At 58.6% G+C, this 21,275-nt stretch overlaps 1 protein-coding gene across 3 annotated transcripts in view; it reads left to right on the top strand.

The window, feature by feature from the left end:
* KCNIP2 (potassium voltage-gated channel interacting protein 2) overlaps positions 1–20,544 on the top strand; it is a 43,192-nt gene extending 22,648 nt beyond the window's left edge. Inside the window, exons 2-9 of one of the 3 annotated variants that reach the window (XM_057420987.1) lie at positions 16,386–16,485; positions 17,623–17,743; positions 18,133–18,202; positions 18,303–18,373; positions 18,868–18,975; positions 19,359–19,463; positions 19,722–19,784; positions 20,093–20,544. In XM_057420987.1, coding sequence (XP_057276970.1) covers positions 16,386–16,485; positions 17,623–17,743; positions 18,133–18,202; positions 18,303–18,373; positions 18,868–18,975; positions 19,359–19,463; positions 19,722–19,784; positions 20,093–20,140 — 686 coding nt within the window. In that variant the 3' untranslated portion in view covers positions 20,141–20,544. Of the gene's footprint in view, positions 1–10,194; positions 10,672–16,385; positions 16,486–17,618; positions 17,744–18,132; positions 18,203–18,302; positions 18,374–18,867; positions 18,976–19,358; positions 19,464–19,721; positions 19,785–20,092 lie in introns of those variants that run through there. The other 2 variants (XM_057420988.1, XM_057420989.1) reach the window with 2 other exon arrangements.
* Positions 20,545–21,275: the final 731 nt, after the last annotated feature.

Genomic DNA, 21,275 nt, shown 5'->3' on the forward strand with positions numbered 1-21,275 from the left:
GGGACCTGGGAAGCTGCTGCCCAGATGTGCCCAGGCACCATCACCTCTGCTGCGGCCCAACGGTCTTATTTTGGGCACGCTAGGCTAGGAGCAGCATTATGGATAGCACACAAGGCTTGCTCCCAAGCAGGGCAGAACCTGGCTGTGGTCATGGAGAGTGCATGGTCCCCTCCTGATGAGACAGGTCCTTTGGCAATGGGTGACTGCCCTGCTCCCTCCCCGTCTGCTCCTGTTCCACAGCAGGGGACAGTCCCCTGTACCCAGCTGCTGGGAAGAAGGGGACAGGGACCAGCCACCTTGCTACCCAATGGCTCTGGGTGTTGTCCCATGGCGTGCTGTGTGCACAGAGCTGCTTTCTGGGCAAGAAACCCTGTTCCTGGGCATTTCTATTTATACACAGCGGGTGGCTGGTGGGGTGGTTGATTTCAGCTGGGTGGCAGGGCTGCACTGCCGGCAGCACCGGAGAGCTGGGGCAAGGGTGGCTGGGCAGGGGACATTTCCTGGCTGTTACTGACACAGCACAAAGTGGCAGATGTGGCATGGAGTCAGTGCCAGCCTGGGCTGCAGCCTGGCACAGTGTTAGAGGGCCTGCTGCCCTTCCCAGTGCTGAGCCACAGGCGCATGCTGGGGCCACTCTGCCACCCTGTACTGTGTAGAGCAGCCAGTCTTGGGTGAGGGAAGAGGGAGGGAGGGGCAGATCTGGGTGCCTGGGTTCTGAAACGGGTACACTGAGATGATGCTGTGCTCCTCACCACACACCTGGGTGGCCACGTCCCCTGGCTGTAGCTGCCGGGGTTGGGATGGGACATCTTGTACACAAAGAGGTGTCCCATGCATGTTGGTGAAACACGTGGGTCCAGCATCTTCCCTAGTCATGTGTCCCATGGGGTGGTTGATGGGGGCAAGAATGGTATGGGGACCGGAGGTGTCTAAGACATGGGTGCAACTAGTCCCACAGGGTTTGGGATCTGTGAGCGCATGCACCCAAACCCACAGCGGCACTGGCCAAGTGCACCCAACATTGCAGAGCAAGAACTGAGGTGGTTGGCTCTGACTCGAAGCTGAGAGAAACAGATGCTGTCCCAAGGCATACCTGAGAAGGTGCTGTGCTGGGGTGCAGGGAACGAGGTGCTGGCACCTCTCTGCCTGACCCAGCTCTTTGTGCCAGCAGGGTTGCAGAGAGACTTTCCTTCAAGGCCCACTGTCTGGAGCAAGGACTGGCACAGGCATCTCAGCGGAGATCCTGGCATTTGCCAATCTGGGGCTCCAGCGTCATTCCCTGGGGAGCCCCATTTCCAGGACTCCCAGCTCTTCTTTGCAGGGTGGCTGAGCCCTCAATGTCCCGGGGTCATCAGTGAACTCAGAGCAGCCATGGGGCTGTGGTGATGCCTTGCTGGCCCTGTGTCAGAGAGATGCAGCCACATGTGTAACGAGCCCCGTCTGTTCTCTGCCTCCTGCATCGTTCTCCTGGCTGATGGTGCCACTCTCCCCCTGGGCTCGGAGGGTTATTTTTAACTGTTTGCCATGTGCTGCCTGAGCACAATTAAGGTAATTGGTTTGGGAGCCTGGCTCTCACACAACGCTCCCAATTACCTGCCTGCCTTCCATGTGGCCCCCCGCCTCCCTGCCCGTGGTGGCCAGCTTCTCCGGCGGGGGGACTGCCGGGACACGGCTGCCCCAGATAGCGCAGTGGGGCTGGGTGGGGGGCACAGGCAGGCACAGGGGATGGAGCCATGGAGAGGGCATCCCTGCACAACGACAGCCTGCTCTATGCCTCCCTGATTGCCATCCTCCTCCTCATCTCCTATTGGTTCACCACCCGCTGCTTCAAAATCATCAGCGGCATCGAAGGTACGGGGCTGGGGACAGAGGGGGACAAGGTGATGCTGGCCCATCCTCTCCCCTTGCAGAAGCTATGTAGTGAGGTGAGCCAGGAGCTTGGCATGGGAGAGGGGGATTGGGGACCATCCTCTCCGCCTCTCTGGGGCACCTCGATCTCCTCCTTAGTCACTTTGTTCCTCTTGGCCCTGTTCCTGTTCTGCTGTGTGTGAGAGCAGCCAGTGGCAGCCACAGCTGAGTTGTGGCAGCGCCCAGGGCTACTCTGGGGGCATCTGGCTCTGCTGTGCTGTTGGAGTCTGGGTACCACAGCCCCTCGCTTTGGGATGGGGATGCAAACAGGGCTCCCTGATGCCTTCCACCCTGTGGGGTGCCCAGTGCCGATGCTGGGGCCTCAACCTGCATTTTGGGGCTCTCGGTCCCTTTGGGCATAACCTACCTCTTTGCTCCTCAGATGGTGTGTTGGGTTGCTCTGGGATGTGGCAGGAGTTCTGGATTCCCAGGTGAAGGGTTTCTTCCATCCATCCATCCGTCCATCCGTCCATCCGTCCATCCGTCCATCCATCCGTCCATCCATCCATCCCTGTGAGGCTCAGCCACAGCCTCGTGGCTCTTCTGACAGCATGGCCAGATGCTGGCTGTTTGCAGGGGCAAGGAGCCACCCCGGGAGTAATGTCAGTTTGAGGGATAGGGGGCAAAGCCCTATTCCACTTCTGGTAGGGTGCATATGTTTTGGATGGCCTCTCTAGCATTCCTTCCAGGTGGCTGTGGGTCTGGCTCCGTGGGCAAAGTCCCTTGTTTGGTCTCATGTGTCTCCTCTATCTTGGGGGCAGCTCCAGATGGAGGTGCATCCCTGGAGACCTGGATGAACCAAGGGGGTGATCCCCTGACACCCCCAGCCCATCTGGAGCTGCCTTTGGAGGGAGGGGATGTGCTCTGGGCAAGCAACCCTGGTGAGTGTGGGGTACTGGGAGCTGGGCTCTGGTACAGTGTGTGGCACTGGGACATGGGATACTGTTTGGATTCTGCATTGTGCTGGCAGAGAACAGTGGAGGGCTTTTACTAATGGCTCCAGCGTGGAAATGAGTAATCCTGACATGGCGGCTGGCAGGTGATTTATCACTGCTCCACCAGGGAGGCCGGCTGGCACAGGATGGGGAGGAAGCCATCGCTCCATGGCTGACCTGCCTCTGTGCCCTCCAGCACCAGCATCCCGTGATGCTGATGGAGACGCACAAGGGGCTGATGATGATCCTCTCTCGTGGGCTGAGGAGGTTCCTTTGCAGAGGATCTGCCCCAGGCTCAGGCTGGAAGAGCTCCTCTACCACTGTGTCTGCCCAAAGTTAGGTTGTATAAATAGCCCCATGGTGTGTGGGACAGGCATTGGCCCTGGGAGGAGCCGGACGCTTGAAGAGAGGATGATGTCAATTGTTTCAACCAGGGCTCAGCAAGAAAAGTGGCTTTAAAATGCAGTTGGTGTCAGTGGGAAACTTCCTCTGAGAGTGCAACAGGTCTCTGCCACCCTATCTCTGAAGGGACAGACTCAGGGGCAAAGTTGGGAGCCAGGCAGGTGAAATCCAGGTTCAGTGCCTGGAAACTCACCTCTTTCCAAGAAAAGGAAATGTCAGGTCTAAAAACTTCCAGCCTGAACAATGTTTCCCCAGGGAGGACTTTCATCTCCTCCCCGAGCTGCCTCTAATGCATCGCTGGCATCTTCTGCTGGTGTCAGAGCTATGGGAGCACAGCCCTGAGATGCCAAGCCTGGTGGCACGGAGCTGCTAGATAAACCAGTCATGCCATGACCTGGGACTGAGCCACCAGCCCTCTCTGTCCTCTGCAAGGGGGCAAACCTGCATCCTCCTGGGCTGGGAATGAGGGTCTGGTTGAGGGCCTTGGGCTTGCGGGTTGGTGTTGGGCAGCCCTGCTGGCAGCTCTTGCAGCATTAGTCAGCACCTCTGTCATTGCTTTTCCCATTATGCGTGTCCCAGGGTGATACTCCTCTCCTGGCGACATATTTCCCCTCTCGTCACCAAGACAACAGGGAGGAAAAGAGGCTTTGTGCCCTCTGTGAGGGCAGGATGGCCCTAGAGCTGTGCAGGCAGTCAGCACCATAGCCTGGGCATGGCCACCCCACACGTACCTGGAGCAGTTGGCCTGCTCCTGGGGGGTACAGTGTGAGATGGGAGGGCAGAGGTGACATGGGGACAGCCCTGCCCCCTGCCCTGCCTGCCACACTGGTGCTGGAGTAGGGACCGGTCTTGTGTCATGCCCCACCTCCGGGAACTCCTCAGCTAGGGATGGGCAGTGTCAGCGGCATCCCCCGGGGAAGCCGTGTATCCCAAGGGAATGGGGCAGGGACCAGTGGACGCCTGATCCCTCTGGCCTGTCACCAAGCAGCCAGACAAGGGCTGGGATGTTGTTAAAAAAAGCATAGAAGCTAAATATAGCCCCGCTGGCTGTGCATGGATGTGGGCTGGAGGCACTGAATGCCTGGGTTCGCCCTCTGCCCGCAGCTCCTGCGTGACCTTGGCTAGGCCCCTTGGTCCTCTTCTTCTGCCTATTGCTGCACTGCCTGTGGGTCTGGCAGTGTCTCAGGCATCCTACATCACACTCCCTGCTCCCTTGGAGATCCCCTTGGATCTCCCAGCAAGACCCCCAGGTCATGCACAGAAATGGGGCAGCTGGAACTGTTGCCCCAGACCCTCCCCAGGAGAGGGTTGTGGGGACCTCGGGGTGTTCAGCCCTGGTGGTCCCCACGGGCTGGCATGCGTGTGGGGCACAGAGGACAAGTCTGAATCATCCCTATCCTGGATGTTTAGCCAGTGCCCAGCATCCTGTCCCTCCCTGTGTCCCCCCCTGGGAACCGAGTGCCTTTTAATATCTGTGGCCTGTTTCCTTAGCAACTGCATTAAGCAAATCGATGGAGGTGGTGTCATTGGAATGGGAGGGCATGCCTCCTTCCCCCCAGCCCCCCCAGCCCTGCCACCCCCCCCACGCCTCCCTCCAGTTGGCCTCTCTCTGCTCTTACTCACAGGCACAGCCCTGCTCTGCTTGGGCTTTCGGCCGTGGCTCCTCAAGCTGCCCACCACAGCCCCACACTGACCCCTTGCTTGCCCACAGCTCATGGTGGGCACCCCAAAGTAGAGGGGTGACAGCTGACACCCCCTTGGGGACAGAAGCAGGGGTACCTGGGGATGTGTGGTCTGGCGGCTGTGGTACTGGGGTGAGGGGGCTTCAGGGCTGTGGTGGGGAGGGGGTGGTGGGTGGGAGGCCATGAGACACCCCCACCATGAACCTGGAAGGCCTTGAGATGATTGCGGTGCTGGTGGTCTTGGTCCTCTTCGTCAAGGTGCTGGAGCAATTTGGCCTCTTCGAGCCTGTGTCCTTGGAAGGTAACGGGTGCGGGCGGTGGCTGCTCTGGGGCCGCAGGGGTCAGGCAGTGCGTGTCCGGAGCTGTCCCAAGGACGCTGCATCCACGGGGGAGTCCTGGGACATGGTGTCCATCTGCTGCTCGTTGGGCATAGGACGCAAGGAGAGGGGTGTCCTGCCTGCTCCGGGCAAGGTCCCAGTGTCTGGGTACGTGGGGAGGGGACGAGGGCTGGCAGGGTGTCTGCTGCATGGTGGTGGCTTTGATGTGCGCTGAGTGCTGTGGGCTGGGACTCTGTGAGTGTACAAGTAAGCATTAGGATGTTTTCCAGCACCTCTATGGGAACAAGGTGTCTCCAAGGTCTGTGGTCACCTCACCCAGAACATGAGGTGTCAGACTGAGGACCAGCCTGCAAAGCAGTCAGGCCTGGGCAGAATGGGTGCCTGCTGCGTTCCCTGCTTCTGGCTCTCCCCCGGTCACCCTGTGGCCCCTGGGCAGTGTGGGACACAGGGGGAGCTGCCTGGCTGCGGATGAGCCCTGCAAGGTGCTGAGCAGTGTGTGGGGGGCACAACTGGCAGAGCCAGGATATGCTCAGAGACCGTGTGTGGTAGGAGGGAGGTCAGGGCAGCTTGGCTGGGTACTCCCTGGATTCCAGGGGTGATGGCTGTGTGCCCTGCCCATGCCTGCAAGCACCCATCTGAAGGATGCTGCATCTTACCCAGCCCTGGCCATTACGGCGCATGCACATTGAGGAGGTGACAGGCAGTTTGCCTGGTCCACTGGTGCAGACAGGGGTATCCCTCTCTGGTCCCTCAAACCTGCTTGCAGGACATGAAAGCATGGTGAGTGGAAGCTTTTATTGCTGCTTAACTGCTCACTTTGTCCCTGTGCTCCAGCAGCAGCGCTCCTAGGTGGATCATGCCAGGAGGGAAACTGAGGCAGCAGCTGAGCTCAATACAAGGCATCCTGCCTGTGAACCCTGGGGAGTGGCACACTGAGTGTGCACAGGTTGCACCCCCCTCTGCAGTTCTGCTGATGATTTGGTGGTGCATCCCCCCTCCCTGTGCTTTTGCTTCTCTGTGCAGCTGCTCAAAGCTTTGGACCAAAGTCAGTGGCATTGATTGTGGCTGCTCTGCTGCATACTGGCTCCCACCACAATGGAGAAGAGGGAGGCAGAGAGACCCCAGCCCCTGAAGCAACCCTACTGAGAGGTGCAAGACAAGGCAGAAGCCGTCGCTTGGTCTGTGTGTCTGCTCCTTGCCTTGTTGCCAGTCCTCTCTTGTCCCCAGGAGGACTTGGTGCCACTGTGTAACATGGAGAGGCACAGCTTGCCCCTATCCCCCTCCACCCACATCCCCATGCTGGGGAGCTACGGATCCCTCTGGCCTGCCTGGAGGCTCACCCCAGCTGTGATGGTGGGAGTGGGACTCAGATGCCCTGGATTAGCAGCAATTGCTCCCATCAGCAAAAGGTGTCTGGAAGGGAGAGAAATGTGTTGCTCAAGGGGCAGAAATTGGGTGAGGTTGAGCTGAGTCCTGGACACCACAGGGGAGTCCGGCAGGTGAACAGTTGCATGTTGGGATGAGATGCTTTTGCATGGGTCACACACGTCTCCACCTTGGCTTGGAAGGCAGCAGTTTGTTCTCTGGGGAAGGTCCTGGGCAGGTCTGGGGCTGGGAAATGCTGAGTCCCCTCCGGGGGGTTATTTACCAGCCATGCCTGGGCAGCAGTGACAACACAGGGACCACAGTGTGAAACCGTACACTAATAGCTCAGGTCTGCTAATGGACACGGGCCTCACCCCCGGCTCCAGAGCCATCAATACTGCCTGCCATGCTTCCCCTGCTCCAGCTGCTGCCCTGCCCCGTTCCCACCCATCGCTGTTTCTCTGCCCAGGCTGGTGGTGTCCTGCGGATGGGCTGTGCTGGGAGGTTTTGTGCCACTGCAGTGATGGGCTGGGAACGGAGCATCTCCATAGGACCCTGGAAAAATACCTGAGCCCCGGGGAGGGGTTCAGTGGGAGCAACTTGCAGTGACTCTGTCTGCCCCTGGAGGGACCACAGAAGGGAGGGAGACAATGTGGGGGAACTGCAGCTTGGTGGGTTCCCAGACTCAGCTTGATGAGGCACCAAGCAACCCATCCTCCATTTGGAGCTGGCCCCCCTCTGAGCAAGGGTTTGGACAGGAGTGCTGGTTGTCTGTACACCCTCACCCTGTCCCCTTGGCCCCCTCAATGTCTCCCCTTGTACCCTGCTGCAGGCTTGTTGGCGCAGCCAGAGCAGCTGTCTGGCAGCAGCGCTGGAGCATCTCCTGTGGATGTGCTGTGCTCCAGGGGCGATCGATGCTGGAGTTGACTGGTTAACCAGTGACGGGCCATGTCACCCCATCACTGCCCTGTGCCACCGCACCTGTCCCCAGCCCCCAGCATCTCCCAGCAGAGCTGCCCAGGGGCTTCCAGCCCCCCTGACAAAAGCCTGCTTTGGCCAAGTGCTTGGGAGGGGGCAGACAAAGAGAAATGCTATCGATTCTGGCTCCTGAAGTGCAGCATCAATAATTCAGCGCACAGCAATCGGTCCCGGCTGGGAGGAGGAGGTGTGGGGAAGAGGCGAAAGGCGGGTGAGCCACCTGCGTAGCCCAGCCTCTGATGAGTATTGGATGAAGCTGCAGATTGCTATCAGGAAGATATCTGGTGCCTGCCCAGGGCTGTCCCTGCCTCAGCTGGGTCAGGGTCTGTACATGGGGCAGGCGGGATTGAGGGTGCCTTGGAGAGTCCCTGATACGAGGTGCACTGGCTCCTGCCTTCCCCAGGGGATTAAAGCTGTTGCCCCAGAGCTGAGGATATGGAGGGGGAAGAGGGGCTGGGGAGAGTGCCAAACCCCTCCAGAGTCTGGGAGGAATAGGAATGAGCAGCAGCCAGCCTGGGTGCCACCAGCACCCCAGAGGATGCTATGCAGCAAGCAGCATGTCCAGCTCCTGGCACCTAACGTAGGGTGAGGGTCCCTCCAACCAGGGGAGAAAACTAGCATCCCTGTGGTGTTGGCGAGACTGAAGCCCTGCGTCAGACCCTACTTTCCAGGAATCCCTTTGGCACCAGCATGGAGCCTCAGCTGCAGGAGGGAGCAGCCATTTGGGGCATGATGCCAGAGGTCCTCAGGCTCACGGCACCATCCAGCCCGGTGTGTTTGACAGATCTGAGGGGTCAAGGCAAGCTGGCTGCAGGTGTGGTATATCTTGGAGCATGAACTCCAGCCTGCCATGCTGGGCAGCTGCAGGGGCTAGGGTGCACCAGAGATTTCCCCATGTGCAGTGAGTTTAACCCTTGCCTTTCCTTTTCCAAGGACTGGACAGGGTCTTGTATCTGAATCAGGAGAGAGATGCTCATTCATGGTGAGGGCCTGCAAAGCAGGAGGGCAAGGGGCAGAGATGTATGGTAGCTGTGGCTGGGCTCTGAGTTTGGATCCTAGCATAGCCTTACGCTCTGAGGCATGCTGCAGCTGGGCTGCATCCTTGGGTCTTGGAGAAGAAGGTCTCCCATGGACCCTACATTCACCTCTGGAGCATGTTCCACGTGCTCCACACCCGGAGACATCAGCCCTGGCCATTGCTATGGACATAGGATGGACTGGACTATTTTGCTCTGTCTGGAGAGGGTGAAGCTGGGGGAGAAGGGGACTTGGTTCTGGGTTCCCCTTGGCTGTGGTTTCTGCTGCCATGGTCAGGGAAGGGTAGCTCTCCCAGCACCAAGCTCCGCAAGGACTGCAGCACCCACAGCACTCACCCCACCAACTCTGCCACTGAGTGGTGTCATGTCCCGCTCAGCCCAGCCAGATGTAATTAGCTTGTTGAATCTTTTCTCCCTCCGGCCTCATGTTAATCACTTTTCACATTGCTTCCCTCCCAGTTCCCCTTGGCCTGGCTTGCCTTTTCTGTTGCTGATGTGCCTGGAGAGGGGAGCAAAGGGACCCGGCTGGACACAGAGCAGAATCCCATTCTGTTGCATCCTGCCCCAAAGACAGGCTCTGAGCTAGTGGATGGAGGTGCAGGGAGATTGCTCAGCCATGGGGAGCTGAGAGAAGATTGCAAGCTGGAGAAAAGACAATAAAGCTAGACAGCAAGGGAGCCTGTTGGGACAGCCCTGCCTTGCAGTCCTGTTCCACTGATGGAAGATCAAACTTTGGAGTCCAAAGGGAGAAGCTGTCTTGGAGCTGGTCTGGGGCTCTCTAGCACAGGGTTGTGTTGGGCTGCAGTTGTGAGAGCTCAGAGGGGTCTCTGTCACCTCTCCCATGCAAGGGGTGGGATTAGACCCCAGGACTGGGCACAGGTGGGTATACAGGTGCCCTGGCCAGGGCTCTGTAGGGTTTTGGTCCCTGGAACACAGCAGGGTGTTCCACACAGTGTCTGTGCTTGGCTGCAGCATCTCCTCCCAGGGATGCAGGTAAATGTCTCATTTGCCTTGGGCATCTGCCCAGGGCCTTGCTGTGCCACTGGAGCAGGGGGTGGCCAAATCAGAAGGAGCTTTTAGGTGAGAGATGTGCAGAGAACTGGACCAAAGACTTTCTAATAACCACTGCTGCCAGGCTTGGGTCTCTATCCTGCTGCCCACAACACAGGGGTTTGGGTAGGTTGCAGGGAACCCTCACCCCAGCTGGCTGCCCCTCCACGTTGGACTCCCTCCAGGCAGCACCCCATGGGGCATGTTCAACTCCAGCAGCAAAAGAGGTACCCAGGGCTGGCAGACCCCAGCAGTGGCTCCTCCTCGTGCTGTGACCTTGCATGTGGCTGTATTTACTTACTGGTGCAAAGAGGTGCAGGGGGAAGGAGAAGGGGGTGAAAAGAGAAGAGGGGAGGGTGGCAGCTGTCTGCGGAGGTGGTTGGTGAGCAAGGCTGAGCTCTGAGGCAGGGAGCTCCTTATGCCATGCTGTGGGTGCATGCAAGGTGGGGCGCTGCTGGGGGGCAGATTTGGGATAAGGCAGAGGGGCTGTTCCTGGGCTGGGTAGCATCAATGTCCCAGTGAGAGATGAGCTCACCCCTGTTGGGTGAGAGGAGCAGCCAAGCCTCCTCCATGCACCCATTGGTGACAGTTCTGCACCCCTCTATGGCTCCCAGTGGGGGGGTGCCTGTGCCAGGCTGTGTAGGTGCAGGGGTGAGAGCCCACCTCTAAGTCCCTTGGGCAGCTTTGTGGTCTCCCTCCTCCTCTGCAGCCTGGGTGCCCCGAGAGACCCCAGAGGGTGCTGGGGCGGGAAGAGGGAGGGCCAAGGCAGGTCTCTCCTCCCCTGCCCTCCCCTTTCCTCCCTTGCTGGGTCTGTTGCTCTCAGACCAGCTGCCTGCTGGGGCTGTGTCTGGGGGGATGTCGGTTGCTGGAGTGCTCTGGGACCCGCAGGGGCTGCAAACGGTGGGCATCATTCTGCTGCTCTGCTCCAGCCTCAAGCTACTGCATGCCCTGGGCATCATCGACCTGTCCAGGGGAGGTGGGATGGGAATGGGGATGGGGTTGGGGTTGCAATGGGATGGGATATGGTGGTGGAGTTGCTCCTCGCCTCCTGTCCCCGGGGCTGCGGGGAGGTTGGGGGAGATTTGGAAGGATTGGTGTGTTTTGAGGGTTTTGTATGTGTGTGGGGAGGGCTATTAGGGTGTGAGAGGCTGTCTGGTGGAACTAGGGTGTAAGGAGTTGGGGGACTAAGGATGTTTGAGATTGTTGGGGTGCTCGGGGTGGGGGTGGGGGGAACTTGAGTGCTATGGGGAACCCCTGCACGGGTATGAGGGATGTTGGGGTGCAAATATCTGGAGACACTGGGATGTGGGGTGTTGGAGTGCAGGATGCTAGAAGATTATGGTATCTGGGAGCATTAGGATAGGGAGTATCTGGGTCTGGAAGCATTGGGGTGCTGTAATGTGTGTGGTGCTGAGGGACTGGGACTTTCTGGGGTGTTGGCGTCTGGGGCTTTGGGATGCAGGGGGCTGGGCTTTGTCAGATGATGGGGTGATTAGGGCTGGGGAGGTGACTGGGAGCTGGGGCTAGAAGTGATGGATGTGGTGTATGGCACCATGCAGGGGAAGTTTCTCCCCCATTGCTGAAGGAATTGGCAGCTATGGGGGGAATGTGGCTGAAAGAGCCTGGAGCCCCTGGCCCCTTTGCCCTCCCTGTGGAGCTGTGCCAGGGTTGTGAAGGGAAGGGGCTGCTGTGGGTGCTGAGCATCCTGGATTGGCATATGGGTGCTGAGGACAGGGCTGAATGTGGCCAGACAAGAGGACCCAAAACATGTCAGAGTGATGCACGACCTGTTGGTTGTGTCTGGTGAGAGTGCGAGTGCAGAGAGCTGCACATTGCTGCTGCCTTGTCTCCCTTGACAGCCTTCATTGGCTGGCATGGACATCCTGGCTCAGACAAAGGCTGACAAAAGATTTGGGGTTTGTTTGCCCCTATCCCATCTGGTTGGCACTGGCAGCTGGGGATGCTGCAAGATGAAGGGGCTGCAGATCACATTCCCTTGGGCAGGCAGATCTTGGGATGGGAGCTGTGATGGGATGACATGCCGATAGGAGGGATCCAAAGGACCAGTTAAGTAGCTGATCAGAGGGAGGAGATGAAGGTGCTGTTTCCAGGAGGTGTTTTCAGTCCCCTTGTGATGGAGGATATCCCTGAGCTGCCTGGGATCTGACCGGGATGAGGCATGTCCAGGCTTTTTCCCTGTGTGTTGCTGGTGAGGGTATGGATGGCATCTGGGTAATGGGTATGCAGAGCGCCAGCTCTCTTATAGGATACACTTCCTGCAGCCAAGAGGACATGCTGCTAAGCTGGGGCACTTTTGGGGTATTGGTATATATTGGGGCATTTACGGTGTCTCTTCTGGTACCTTAGATGTGCCAGTTCCTGCTGCCAGAGATGTCCCTGCCATAGAGGTGGTGATGGGGACCCTGCAGGATGTGTCCCTGTGCTAAGTTTTTGTAGCAGGGTGATGGCCACGGCTGTTCCAGTCCTGCAGCCTTACTGACTGTGTTTGGAGAGTCCTTGAGCTCCATTGTCCCTTGGCACCTGTATCCCATCCCCTTCACTTTACATTTTGTACTGAGAAATGATTGTTCTGCCAGCATCTCCTTTGGGCACAGCCAGGCTGTCTGGGAGCACTGCCATAGGCTGGGGACGGGGACGGGAATGGGGACAGTGCTGCTGTGACTCCTGCTTTGCTCTATGGCCCCTCCTGGCCCATGCCTCCTTCTCCCTTTGGCTAATGCTAAGCATGAGGGTTGTGCAGCCCCTCTCCTCTCCCTGGCACTGTGGAACACTCTTTCCATGGGTCCTTGCTGCCCCATGAACTGCAGGTCTCACCCAGCAGCTCTGCTGCTCCCAGCGCCTTCAGCCCTGCTGGCTCTGGGTGTCTGGGCTGAGGCTGCTCTGTCCCACCCCCAGGACAGGGACTCACTGTCTGTCCCCTGCCCTGGGAGATGCCAGCTCTGATTTCATTCCCCTAATGGATGACTGTCTGGCCCCTGCAGCTGCTGCAGGCACCTTAGCCCTGGTTATGCTCTGCTCTGTCACCACTGACTAATGAGGGCTGTCTGCAGAGCTGCTGCTGGTGGGACCCATCCTGACCCCCCAGTGCAGCTGGGGGAGCTCCTATCTCCATTGCAGCCTTCATTGCAGGCCCCTGTCAGCTGTGGTCCCCTCACCAGGAGGTGGTGCTGCCTGAGGCCAGGCACTGCAGAGGGGGGGCAGAGCTGGGGGCTGGTGGACCCTGCTCAGAGCTAAGCCCTACACAGGGATGATTGTGAGACACAGGTTTTAGGGGCAGCTGAGCTCAGCATTGCTGCCCAGATGGACCCAGAGCCATGGCCTGGCAGGGGGAGCTTGGTGATGTGCCTTCAGCCTCACACGAAAAGGGGATGCTCTGGAAGTGGATGCAGGCTCCTCTACTGAAAAGAACATGTTCTGGGAACTGCCAATCCCTTCCCCATGCTCCCCTGGCCCTGCCATGCCACTTCTTCTGGCTTACCCCTCTGCCCTAGCTGGGGCTTGTCCTCATGCTTCCCAACCATGCTATCTATCTGAGAAGGCAGAGGGTCCCCTTGCCAAGTGCATTATCCCATGTCATCCCTGCTCCTAGGGCAGGGTGCTTGGTGGATTGTCCCTGAGGTACCAACTCCTGCCCTTCCACCTGACCCAGTGTTGCCCCATGGAGCCAAGCTGCTGATGCAGATTCCATCCTGGAATGTGCTGTGGACAGGCATTCAGCTGGGGACACTAAGGAGGGGTCTTGCTGTGGAATGCACATCTTCCACCCATTGTGGTGATGCATTTATTGAGGAGTTACTGAGAGAGCGAGCGGGGGAGTTTTGGCACTGTTGGTTTGTTATTGTAGGGTCTTTTCTAGCAAGATGATGCTAGAAGGGGTGGGTTGGTCTCCCCAGCCAGCTGTTACTGCAAGGGTGCTGATGGCTGTGGCTCTGTGGGGAAGGGAGGGACATTAGAGCCATATGTATCAGGCTGACCCTGGCTTCTGCTTTTCCTCTGGGGAAACCATGGAGAAGCTCAGGCTTAGGTCCTCCCTGGGAATGGGGATGTCATCCCAGTGTCATGTAACCCCCTGATCCAGCATTGGCTGGATCCAGCCCCCAGGGACACATCCCTTCTCCTTTTGGTGCTGCCCAAAGATGGAGGCTTGGTTTGTGTGTGTGTGCGTTTCAAAGATGCTGGGCTGTGGAGTGACGCATAGGAAATGACAAGCCACTTAACCCAGCAGACCTCCCACTGCAGATAAACCACCGCCAGCCCCTTCTGCTGGCTTGCTTTCTGCCAGCCACCTGATGGCTCTTGCAGAGAGGCAGAGGGGCAGAGCAATGGCTGGAAAAGGAGCTGTTGCTGGCAGGGATAGGGCTTTGTGCTGTGGACATCCAGTGTGCCCAGCAGGGAAGCACACGGCCGGGCTCTGCTCCTGCTTTGGGCAGAGCTGTTTCCCAGCAAGGGGGAGCCCAGGGAGCCTCCAGACATGCTCATGGTTTGGATGCTGGGATCAGAAAGGGGAAGGTGTGTCCTGTCCAGCAGAGCCCTCAAGCGCACTAAAGCCAGGACAGCAAAACCCCAGCCCTGGTCACCCCTCTCCTGTTGTTAAGCTGCATGTGCTGAATGTGCTCCCTCCCCTGCCCCGGGGCCCCTGGAATCAGGCCCTCTTTGGTTTCCTCCTTAAGCAAAAGCCCATGTTCTTTATTTTCTTTTTTCTTTTTTCCTTCTTCATAACAAACTAAAGTGTTACTTGCACCTGACCTGACCTACTGCACGTGCCTATACCTGCTGCCCCTGTGAGTCCAACCACAGTTTACTCTCTGTTGCATCTCTCCCGCTGTGTGGTTTCCCTCCACCCTGCTCCCTCCTCTGGTCCATCACCCTGGCACTGGGTGTTGCTCTGCTCACTCTGTCCCTTTTGCCTGGGTGAAGGGGCTGTTTCTTCCTCCCAGGTCTGTTCCCATAGCTCGGCTCTGCCAGAGGGACCCAGAGCGTCCTTGGAAGGCTGAAAGGTGCAATTTCCCTTTCCCTCTGCGAATTAAAGCCCTAGAAAAGTAGCTGGGTCAAATCATGTTTTAGGCACAACTGATGCCTGCTTCTAGGAAAGGAAAAAGCCTTCTTCCTCACCTGCCTGCAAACCCCAGAGAGACAGGAGCCAGGCTGTGCTGTCCTGCCAGCACCAAGATCCTGGCCCCACCCTTGCCTCTGTCACCCTGTGACAAATGACAAATGCCAGGGGGTGCATTTGTGCATCCCTACATGTTTGCACAGCACTAGCACCCTCCTGTGGATGCCACTTCCCTGGGGACAAGTGGCTTTATGTGATGTCCTGCTCAGACAATGACCTCCTGGAGCTGTTCTCCACTGCCCCAGCTTGCTGCCTTGGTGTGGGCTCAAAGGGTCCCAGGTCCTGCCTGCGGGCACTTGAGGACCAACCTGCTAGCAGGGGCTGCTGGATGCAGATTCACATCCCTATCCTGGAGCTGGGTACCATGCAGCACCATTTCCCCAGCACCGGGGCCTCAGCTCAGCCCCACAAGGCTAAGAAAGCCCCATCTGCTAGCCCCCCTAGAGAAACAACCCCAAAACCAGGATTCAGGATGAAGGCATCTGCTGCTTGCAGATGTCCAGGGCGCTTGGAGCAAACACAATGTCAGCAGAGCCCCCAAGGGACTTTGCACCTTTCGTCCAATTGGTGCCCTATGCTGCTGTCTGCCTCCCTTTGGTGTCTGGAGCCCAGCACGGCCTTCATCCCCCTCCTCTTCTCCTCCTCCCCGCCTGTGGCATTACTCCTGCACTGAGGCTGGCTTGAGGCACTGTGGGGCCCTGTGGGTCTGTGGCTGTGGGGCAGCACTAGCTGGGAAAGATAGGGCTGAGCAAAGCCAGTAGGGTCCAGAGGGGGGAACAGGAGATGGTGGTGGGGTCTGTGCAGTAAGGGGACCTGCTGTTAATGCAGGGACACTTGGAAGTGATGGCCATGGGCCAGGCTAATGTGGGGAGCCCCCTCACCCTGCTCCATAGTCTGGCTGAGGCAAAGCCCTGAGCCCTGTTCCCCTTCTGGCTGTCTTAAAGCAGGTCCCTGGGCTCGGATCCCAGTGCTGGGTTGGGGAGGGGGTGCATGCTGCAGTCAGGCTGCATGGCTGGGTTTGGTGCATGCTTCCTGTTCAGCCTTCGGGTGCCAGCAGGATCAAACTCAGCCCAAGCTTTGGGGAGGATATGATGCCCCGGCTCAGCTGCAGGCTGTTTCTTGGGCTCCATCCTGCCCTGCCTCTCTGCACAGCTCCATGGGGAGGGGAGGGAGCAGGTATTTTTCATGGAGGCTAATAGGCAGAGTCCAGCCCTGCCATCTCCTGGGTCTCTGGGCTGCTGTGTATCTCCAGTGCACCCCAGCATGCTCCAGTGGTGGGGTGCAGAGGGGCTGGGTGTGGGTGGCCCAGCAAGGTTACCCCTCTGCCATCCCCATGCTTCCCAAGGAGGGAAACTCCAGTGCCGGGTTTGTCCTGGGATGAAGCTGAAAGGCCAAGCAGAGCCTGGGCTGGGCTTTGCTTTCCTGCTCCTCTGGCCTCACGCTGCATGTGCTGCCCCTGCCCTGCTCTCCTGCGCCGGGTGCCCACCCTGCAGCCGCTGGGTCCGGGGCCGTTGCTCTGTTAACTCTTCTGCTTGGTGACTCCTTCTTTCTTCCAGGCAACCCGCCGGGCCAAACTAAAAAAGCGCTGAAGCAGCGATTCCTCAAACTGCTGCCCTGCTGCCGGCCCAAATCCATCCCCTCGCTCAGCGAAAGCAAGTGCTTCTTCTTGCCTTTGTGTGTGTGTGTCCCCAGCGGCGCTGCTGCCTGCCCTTCGCCCTGGCCCTGCCCGAGGGAAGGGGGCACCTCCACCACTGCCCTGCTCTGGGTTTGGGGTTGTCAGGATCAGTCCTGCCCTGGAAGGGTCCTGTCCTTTGGGCTCTGCAACCACCTCTGTCCTCGCCTGTTTCCAGGCTGGTTTTCCCCCATGTCCAGCTCCCCAGAGTGGCTCCCACAGGATGCATGGTGGCAAGACCTGCTTTGGAGCTGACTCGGGGAAGTGGGACCCTCCTGGCACTGTTTTAAAAGCTGGGAGGTTGTTGCTCATTGCTGGTTTGGAGATGGAGGTGTGATGGAGGTGGGCAAAAGGGGCTGAGAAGGGAGTGAGCACAGAGCTGCCCAGAGCCCTCTACCCACTCTGCACTGAGTGTGCTTGGCCCTGCGGTGAGTCTGAGCCCCTGGCCAGGGTCACCCCATGCCCCATGGTGTCAGCTGATCCCCCCTTGGGAGAAGAGGTGAGTATGAAGAGGCAGGAGATGATCCACCTCATGGATGGGGGGTACCTGCTGTGGGGTCACAGTCCCTCTTGGTTGCAGTGGGGCCAGGGGGTGTTGGTTGCTGCAGGCAGGGCTTGTGCAGCTTGCCAGGTGGAGGGCAGAGGCCATCAATGAAGGGGGGGCACAGTGGGCAGGATGGGTACAGACAAGGCTGGGGGGGACTTGGGTATGGGGGGCAGTTCTCCTGCTGGACACAAGTCCAAGTGCAGCACAGACCTGCAGGACATCCATGGTCTCAGCTGCACAGGGCAGATGTCTGTGCTGGGGTGGAAGAGAAGAGCAAGCAAGGGGGTTCTCAGCACTGGGGGGTTTCACACCCCCCTTTTGTATCGGAGGCTGGGGGGCTGCTGCCAAGGGTGTCCTTGGGCAACATGCCTGTTCCAAAGGTGTCCCTGAGTGTTCCCTGCTGGCATAGACACAGCTCCTGCTCCAGAAACACTCCAAAAGCATGTCACCCTGGGTAGCTGAGAGGACGGGGTGCGCTGTGCAAGGTGCCTCTCCTGTTCCCAGCACAGCAGGGCAGGGCAGGATGGTGCTGGCCTCAGCCACCCTCTCTTCCCCTTGGGTTCCTTGCAGACAGCGTTGAGGATGAGTTTGAGCTCTCCACCGTCTGCCACCGCCCCGAGGGGCTGGAGCAGCTCCAGGAGCAGACCAAGTTCACTCGCAAAGAGCTGCAGGTCCTGTACCGAGGCTTCAAGAACGTGAGTACTCCTTGACCAGCTTTGTTAGCCTTGCCTCTGCTGCCATGCCCACCTTGGAGGGTGCTTTGCACCCAGTGGTGTCCAGGGTTTGCAAAGGCTTTTTGGACCTTAGGATTGAAGCTTATCAGGCTATGGCCTGATCCGACCTCCAGGGAGCTCAGCTGGGAGGTCTGATCCTGTGCTCCATGCCTTGGGTGCCTGGAATGCAGAGCCCCTCCAGTGAGGGGTGCAGCACACAAAATTAGGGAGATGCTTCAAGCTGCCTTAGATCCACCTCACCAAGCAGTGCAGAGCTGCGAGGCATGGCAGGGGAGATGCAGGGATTCAAGGGGGATTCAATTCAGCCCCTCTCTGTAACATGGAGGTGATGCTGTGGCTTGCCCTGGCAGGAGTGCCCCAGTGGCATTGTCAATGAAGAAAACTTCAAGCAGATCTACTCACAGTTCTTCCCGCAGGGAGGTGAGTGCCCATCCCTGTCCCCATTGCCATGCCCTGCACGGGTGCCTCCACAGAGCGGGGGTTTACACGGCACCCCCTCACACTGTTTACCTTCCCTCAGACTCCAGCACGTATGCCACCTTCCTCTTCAATGCCTTCGACACTGACCATGACGGCTCCGTCAGCTTTGAGGTGAGCTGTGACCAGGGAGGAGACGGCAGTGGGGCAGGGAGGGCATGTCCCTGGGCAGGGCTGCACAGTGCTGCTGCTGGAGATGGATGAAGGGCTTCACAGGGCCTGGTGGAGTTTATTAAATTCCCAGAGGCAGTGGGGAAGCAGTGAAAAGCAATAAAAAAGGAGCCTTTCTGTATTTCTTGTCTTGTAGGTACCCAGGGTGGCAGGCACAGCCATGGCTGGGTCTTGTTCAGGCTTTGGCTGAACATCAGGTCCTAATGCACATTGTTTTGTTGGGTCCTGGGACCCAAGTGTGGGACATATTTGGGGACATTCAGTTTTCTACAGGCTCTTTTGAATACTCAGTATTTCCCTTGCCAGCCCAGCCCTGGGGCACACTTGCTTTAGGGCTGAGTTCCCCCTCTGCAGGAGGGACAAGCAGGGCTGTGCCCTGTGTCCATGAGACACTTTGTGGATGCAACTGCACGTGTCTGCCTTGTCCATCCTTGCAGGACTTTGTGTCTGGGCTGTCCACCATCCTACGGGGCACCATTGATGATCGCCTGAACTGGGCTTTCAACCTCTACGACCTGAACAAAGATGGCTGCATCACCAAAGAGGTGGGATGAGGGGTCCAGGATAGTCCCTGAGGCCAGGACAAATCTGTCCCTGGAGGGATGAGGGCAGGACTCACGGGCATTAGCTGAGCATTGGAGGAGATCTGGGGGGTGTCAATATTTACTGAGCTCAGCTTTTCAGACAGGTCCCTCCTGGCCCCCTGACACTGGTGTGTCTCTGGGGTGGAGGGTGGATGAGGGCTCTGCTTCTTCCTCCATCACACATGCAAGTATACACATGGCCCCACACTGTGCACAGAGCTGGCAGTAACACTCCTAAGCACCCCACAGGTCCTTTGAGAGCATCATGAAAAAGGTGTGGGTTGGGCACCAGGTGGAGGCAGAGCCCCATGTTGACCTCGCAACCTTGCTCCCCATCCCTCCAGGAAATGCTGGACATCATGAAGTCCATCTATGACATGATGGGCAAATACACCTACCCAGCCATGCGGGAAGAAGCACCCCGGGAGCACGTGGAGAACTTCTTCCAGGTGAGCTGAGTACATTCTGGGGAGGCAGAACTCCAGAGAGAGCCAACAGCTGCCCCAAACCTGGCATGGTGCAGGAGAAAACACCCCACAGTGGGGATGAAGCAAGACTGTGCTGGATCCAGGAACAGAAAAGGCCTTTCTGGTCCTGCTGGGTGCTTGGGGATGGCTGGGGTAGTGGGATGTGGGACTCAAGCAGGGGATGCTGGGCTCTTCGTGGGACTGTCCCTGCCATGCCCCCCGTGCTGTGCTTGTCTGCAGAAAATGGACCGAAACAAGGACGGCGTGGTGACAATCGAGGAGTTCCTGGAGTCCTGCCAGAAGGTAAACCCACCTGCAGCTCTGCTCTGGGGCTGGGCCACCTCACTGTCCCCTGGGGACCTCTGTTCCCTCCATTGCCTTCCTGGCAGAGCAGGCTGAAGGCGGGGCTTCCAGGGGCAAGGCTGGGGCTCTGCTTTGGGAACTGTATCTGTGCCTGCATCTCTGTGCTGATGAGGTGAGTGGGGCTTGGAAACTGCCTGTAATCCCTGAGGCTCTTGTCCCATGGGTCAGAGATGCCATGAGGTTAAAGCCAGGCTTGAGGGAAGCTGCCCGGATTGCTGTTCCACCTGTTTCCTGCATCCTCCCTGCAGGATGAGAACATCATGCGGTCCATGCAGCTCTTTGACAGTGTGATTTAGCTCCCGGACCTGCCTCCAGCTGAGCTCTCCTGCCACTGGGCCCAGAACCTGCTTCTCTCTCGATTTTTCCTTCAAGCCTCCTCTCCACCGGCTGCACAGACACCTCCATGAAAACGGGTCTCCCTTCCCGGAGACACGGTCGGCGCTGGGATGCTCCCTTCCCCCTGGGCTGGCTCTGCTTTCCTTGGGGGATCCCAAGCAGGTGCTTCTGGACATTGGAGCATGGGCATGGCTGACACGGGGTGAGCATTTGGCCTAGATGGACCTCCCTGCACCTGCTCCCAGCAGGGAAACCTCATCCTTTGGCTGTGATAGATTTCCCCCATGCACAGCGTCCCGTGCAGCCACAGCACCCCAGCCCTGACCCTCCTCAGCCCTGGGAGCCCCCAGCACTGGCTCAGCCCAAACCCTCCAGAGGTCTTGCACCAGGTGCCAGCGCCTTGGCTTCCTCCCGTGCCCTGGCTGTGCCCTGCCACAGGAAGCTTGTCCGGCATGTCCACCAGGAGCTGCTGGCCACCCTCATGGGCAAAGGGGCCATGCCTGGACAAGGCAGCTGCACAGGCACTTGGGGTTCATTGCTGCATGAGTTTTAGGGAGCAGCCCCTCACTCTGGAAGGCCCAGTTAGTCCTAGGAGGCTCATCCCGATGTGGAATGAGGAGAGACTAAAGGGACCTCAAGGTGCTTTCTTGTGGCACTCGTCTCCCAGAATGGAGGATGCAGGGCTGGGAGAGCTGCAACCTTAGTTCCTATCCCTCGAGGTTGGGGTGCTGGCACACAGGGAACGTCAGGGATCCACTTCGAGGCTCCAATGGAGAGACACCCTTTCCACCCCTCCCCAGGATACAGCAGCCACGGTATGGGGACACATGGAGGAGGGAGATGTGCTGGCCTCCATCAGCCAGCCTGCCTCTTGGGCCTCACAGCCATGCTCCCAGCACCATTTGCTGCTGACCTTCCCCTGCTCCCATGTCCTGCTCACCCCAGCCTACCCAGGGTACTGGGTAGTGAGCACTGGGGCAGAGAGGTGTCCCTACAGGCAAAGCCCTGTGCTGGTGACATGGCTGAGCTGGCAGCTCCTTGGAGATGAAGTCAAAGCTGGGACTGCCTAGGAGTCAGTCCTGTTGCTGTGCTTCC

Source organism: Pezoporus wallicus, unplaced genomic scaffold (assembly GCF_028554395.1).
Source record: "Pezoporus wallicus isolate ANWC-B61680 ecotype Strahan unplaced genomic scaffold, APGP_CSIRO_Pwel_v1 contig_3365, whole genome shotgun sequence".
Taxonomy (NCBI): Eukaryota; Metazoa; Chordata; class Aves; order Psittaciformes; family Psittacidae; genus Pezoporus; species Pezoporus wallicus.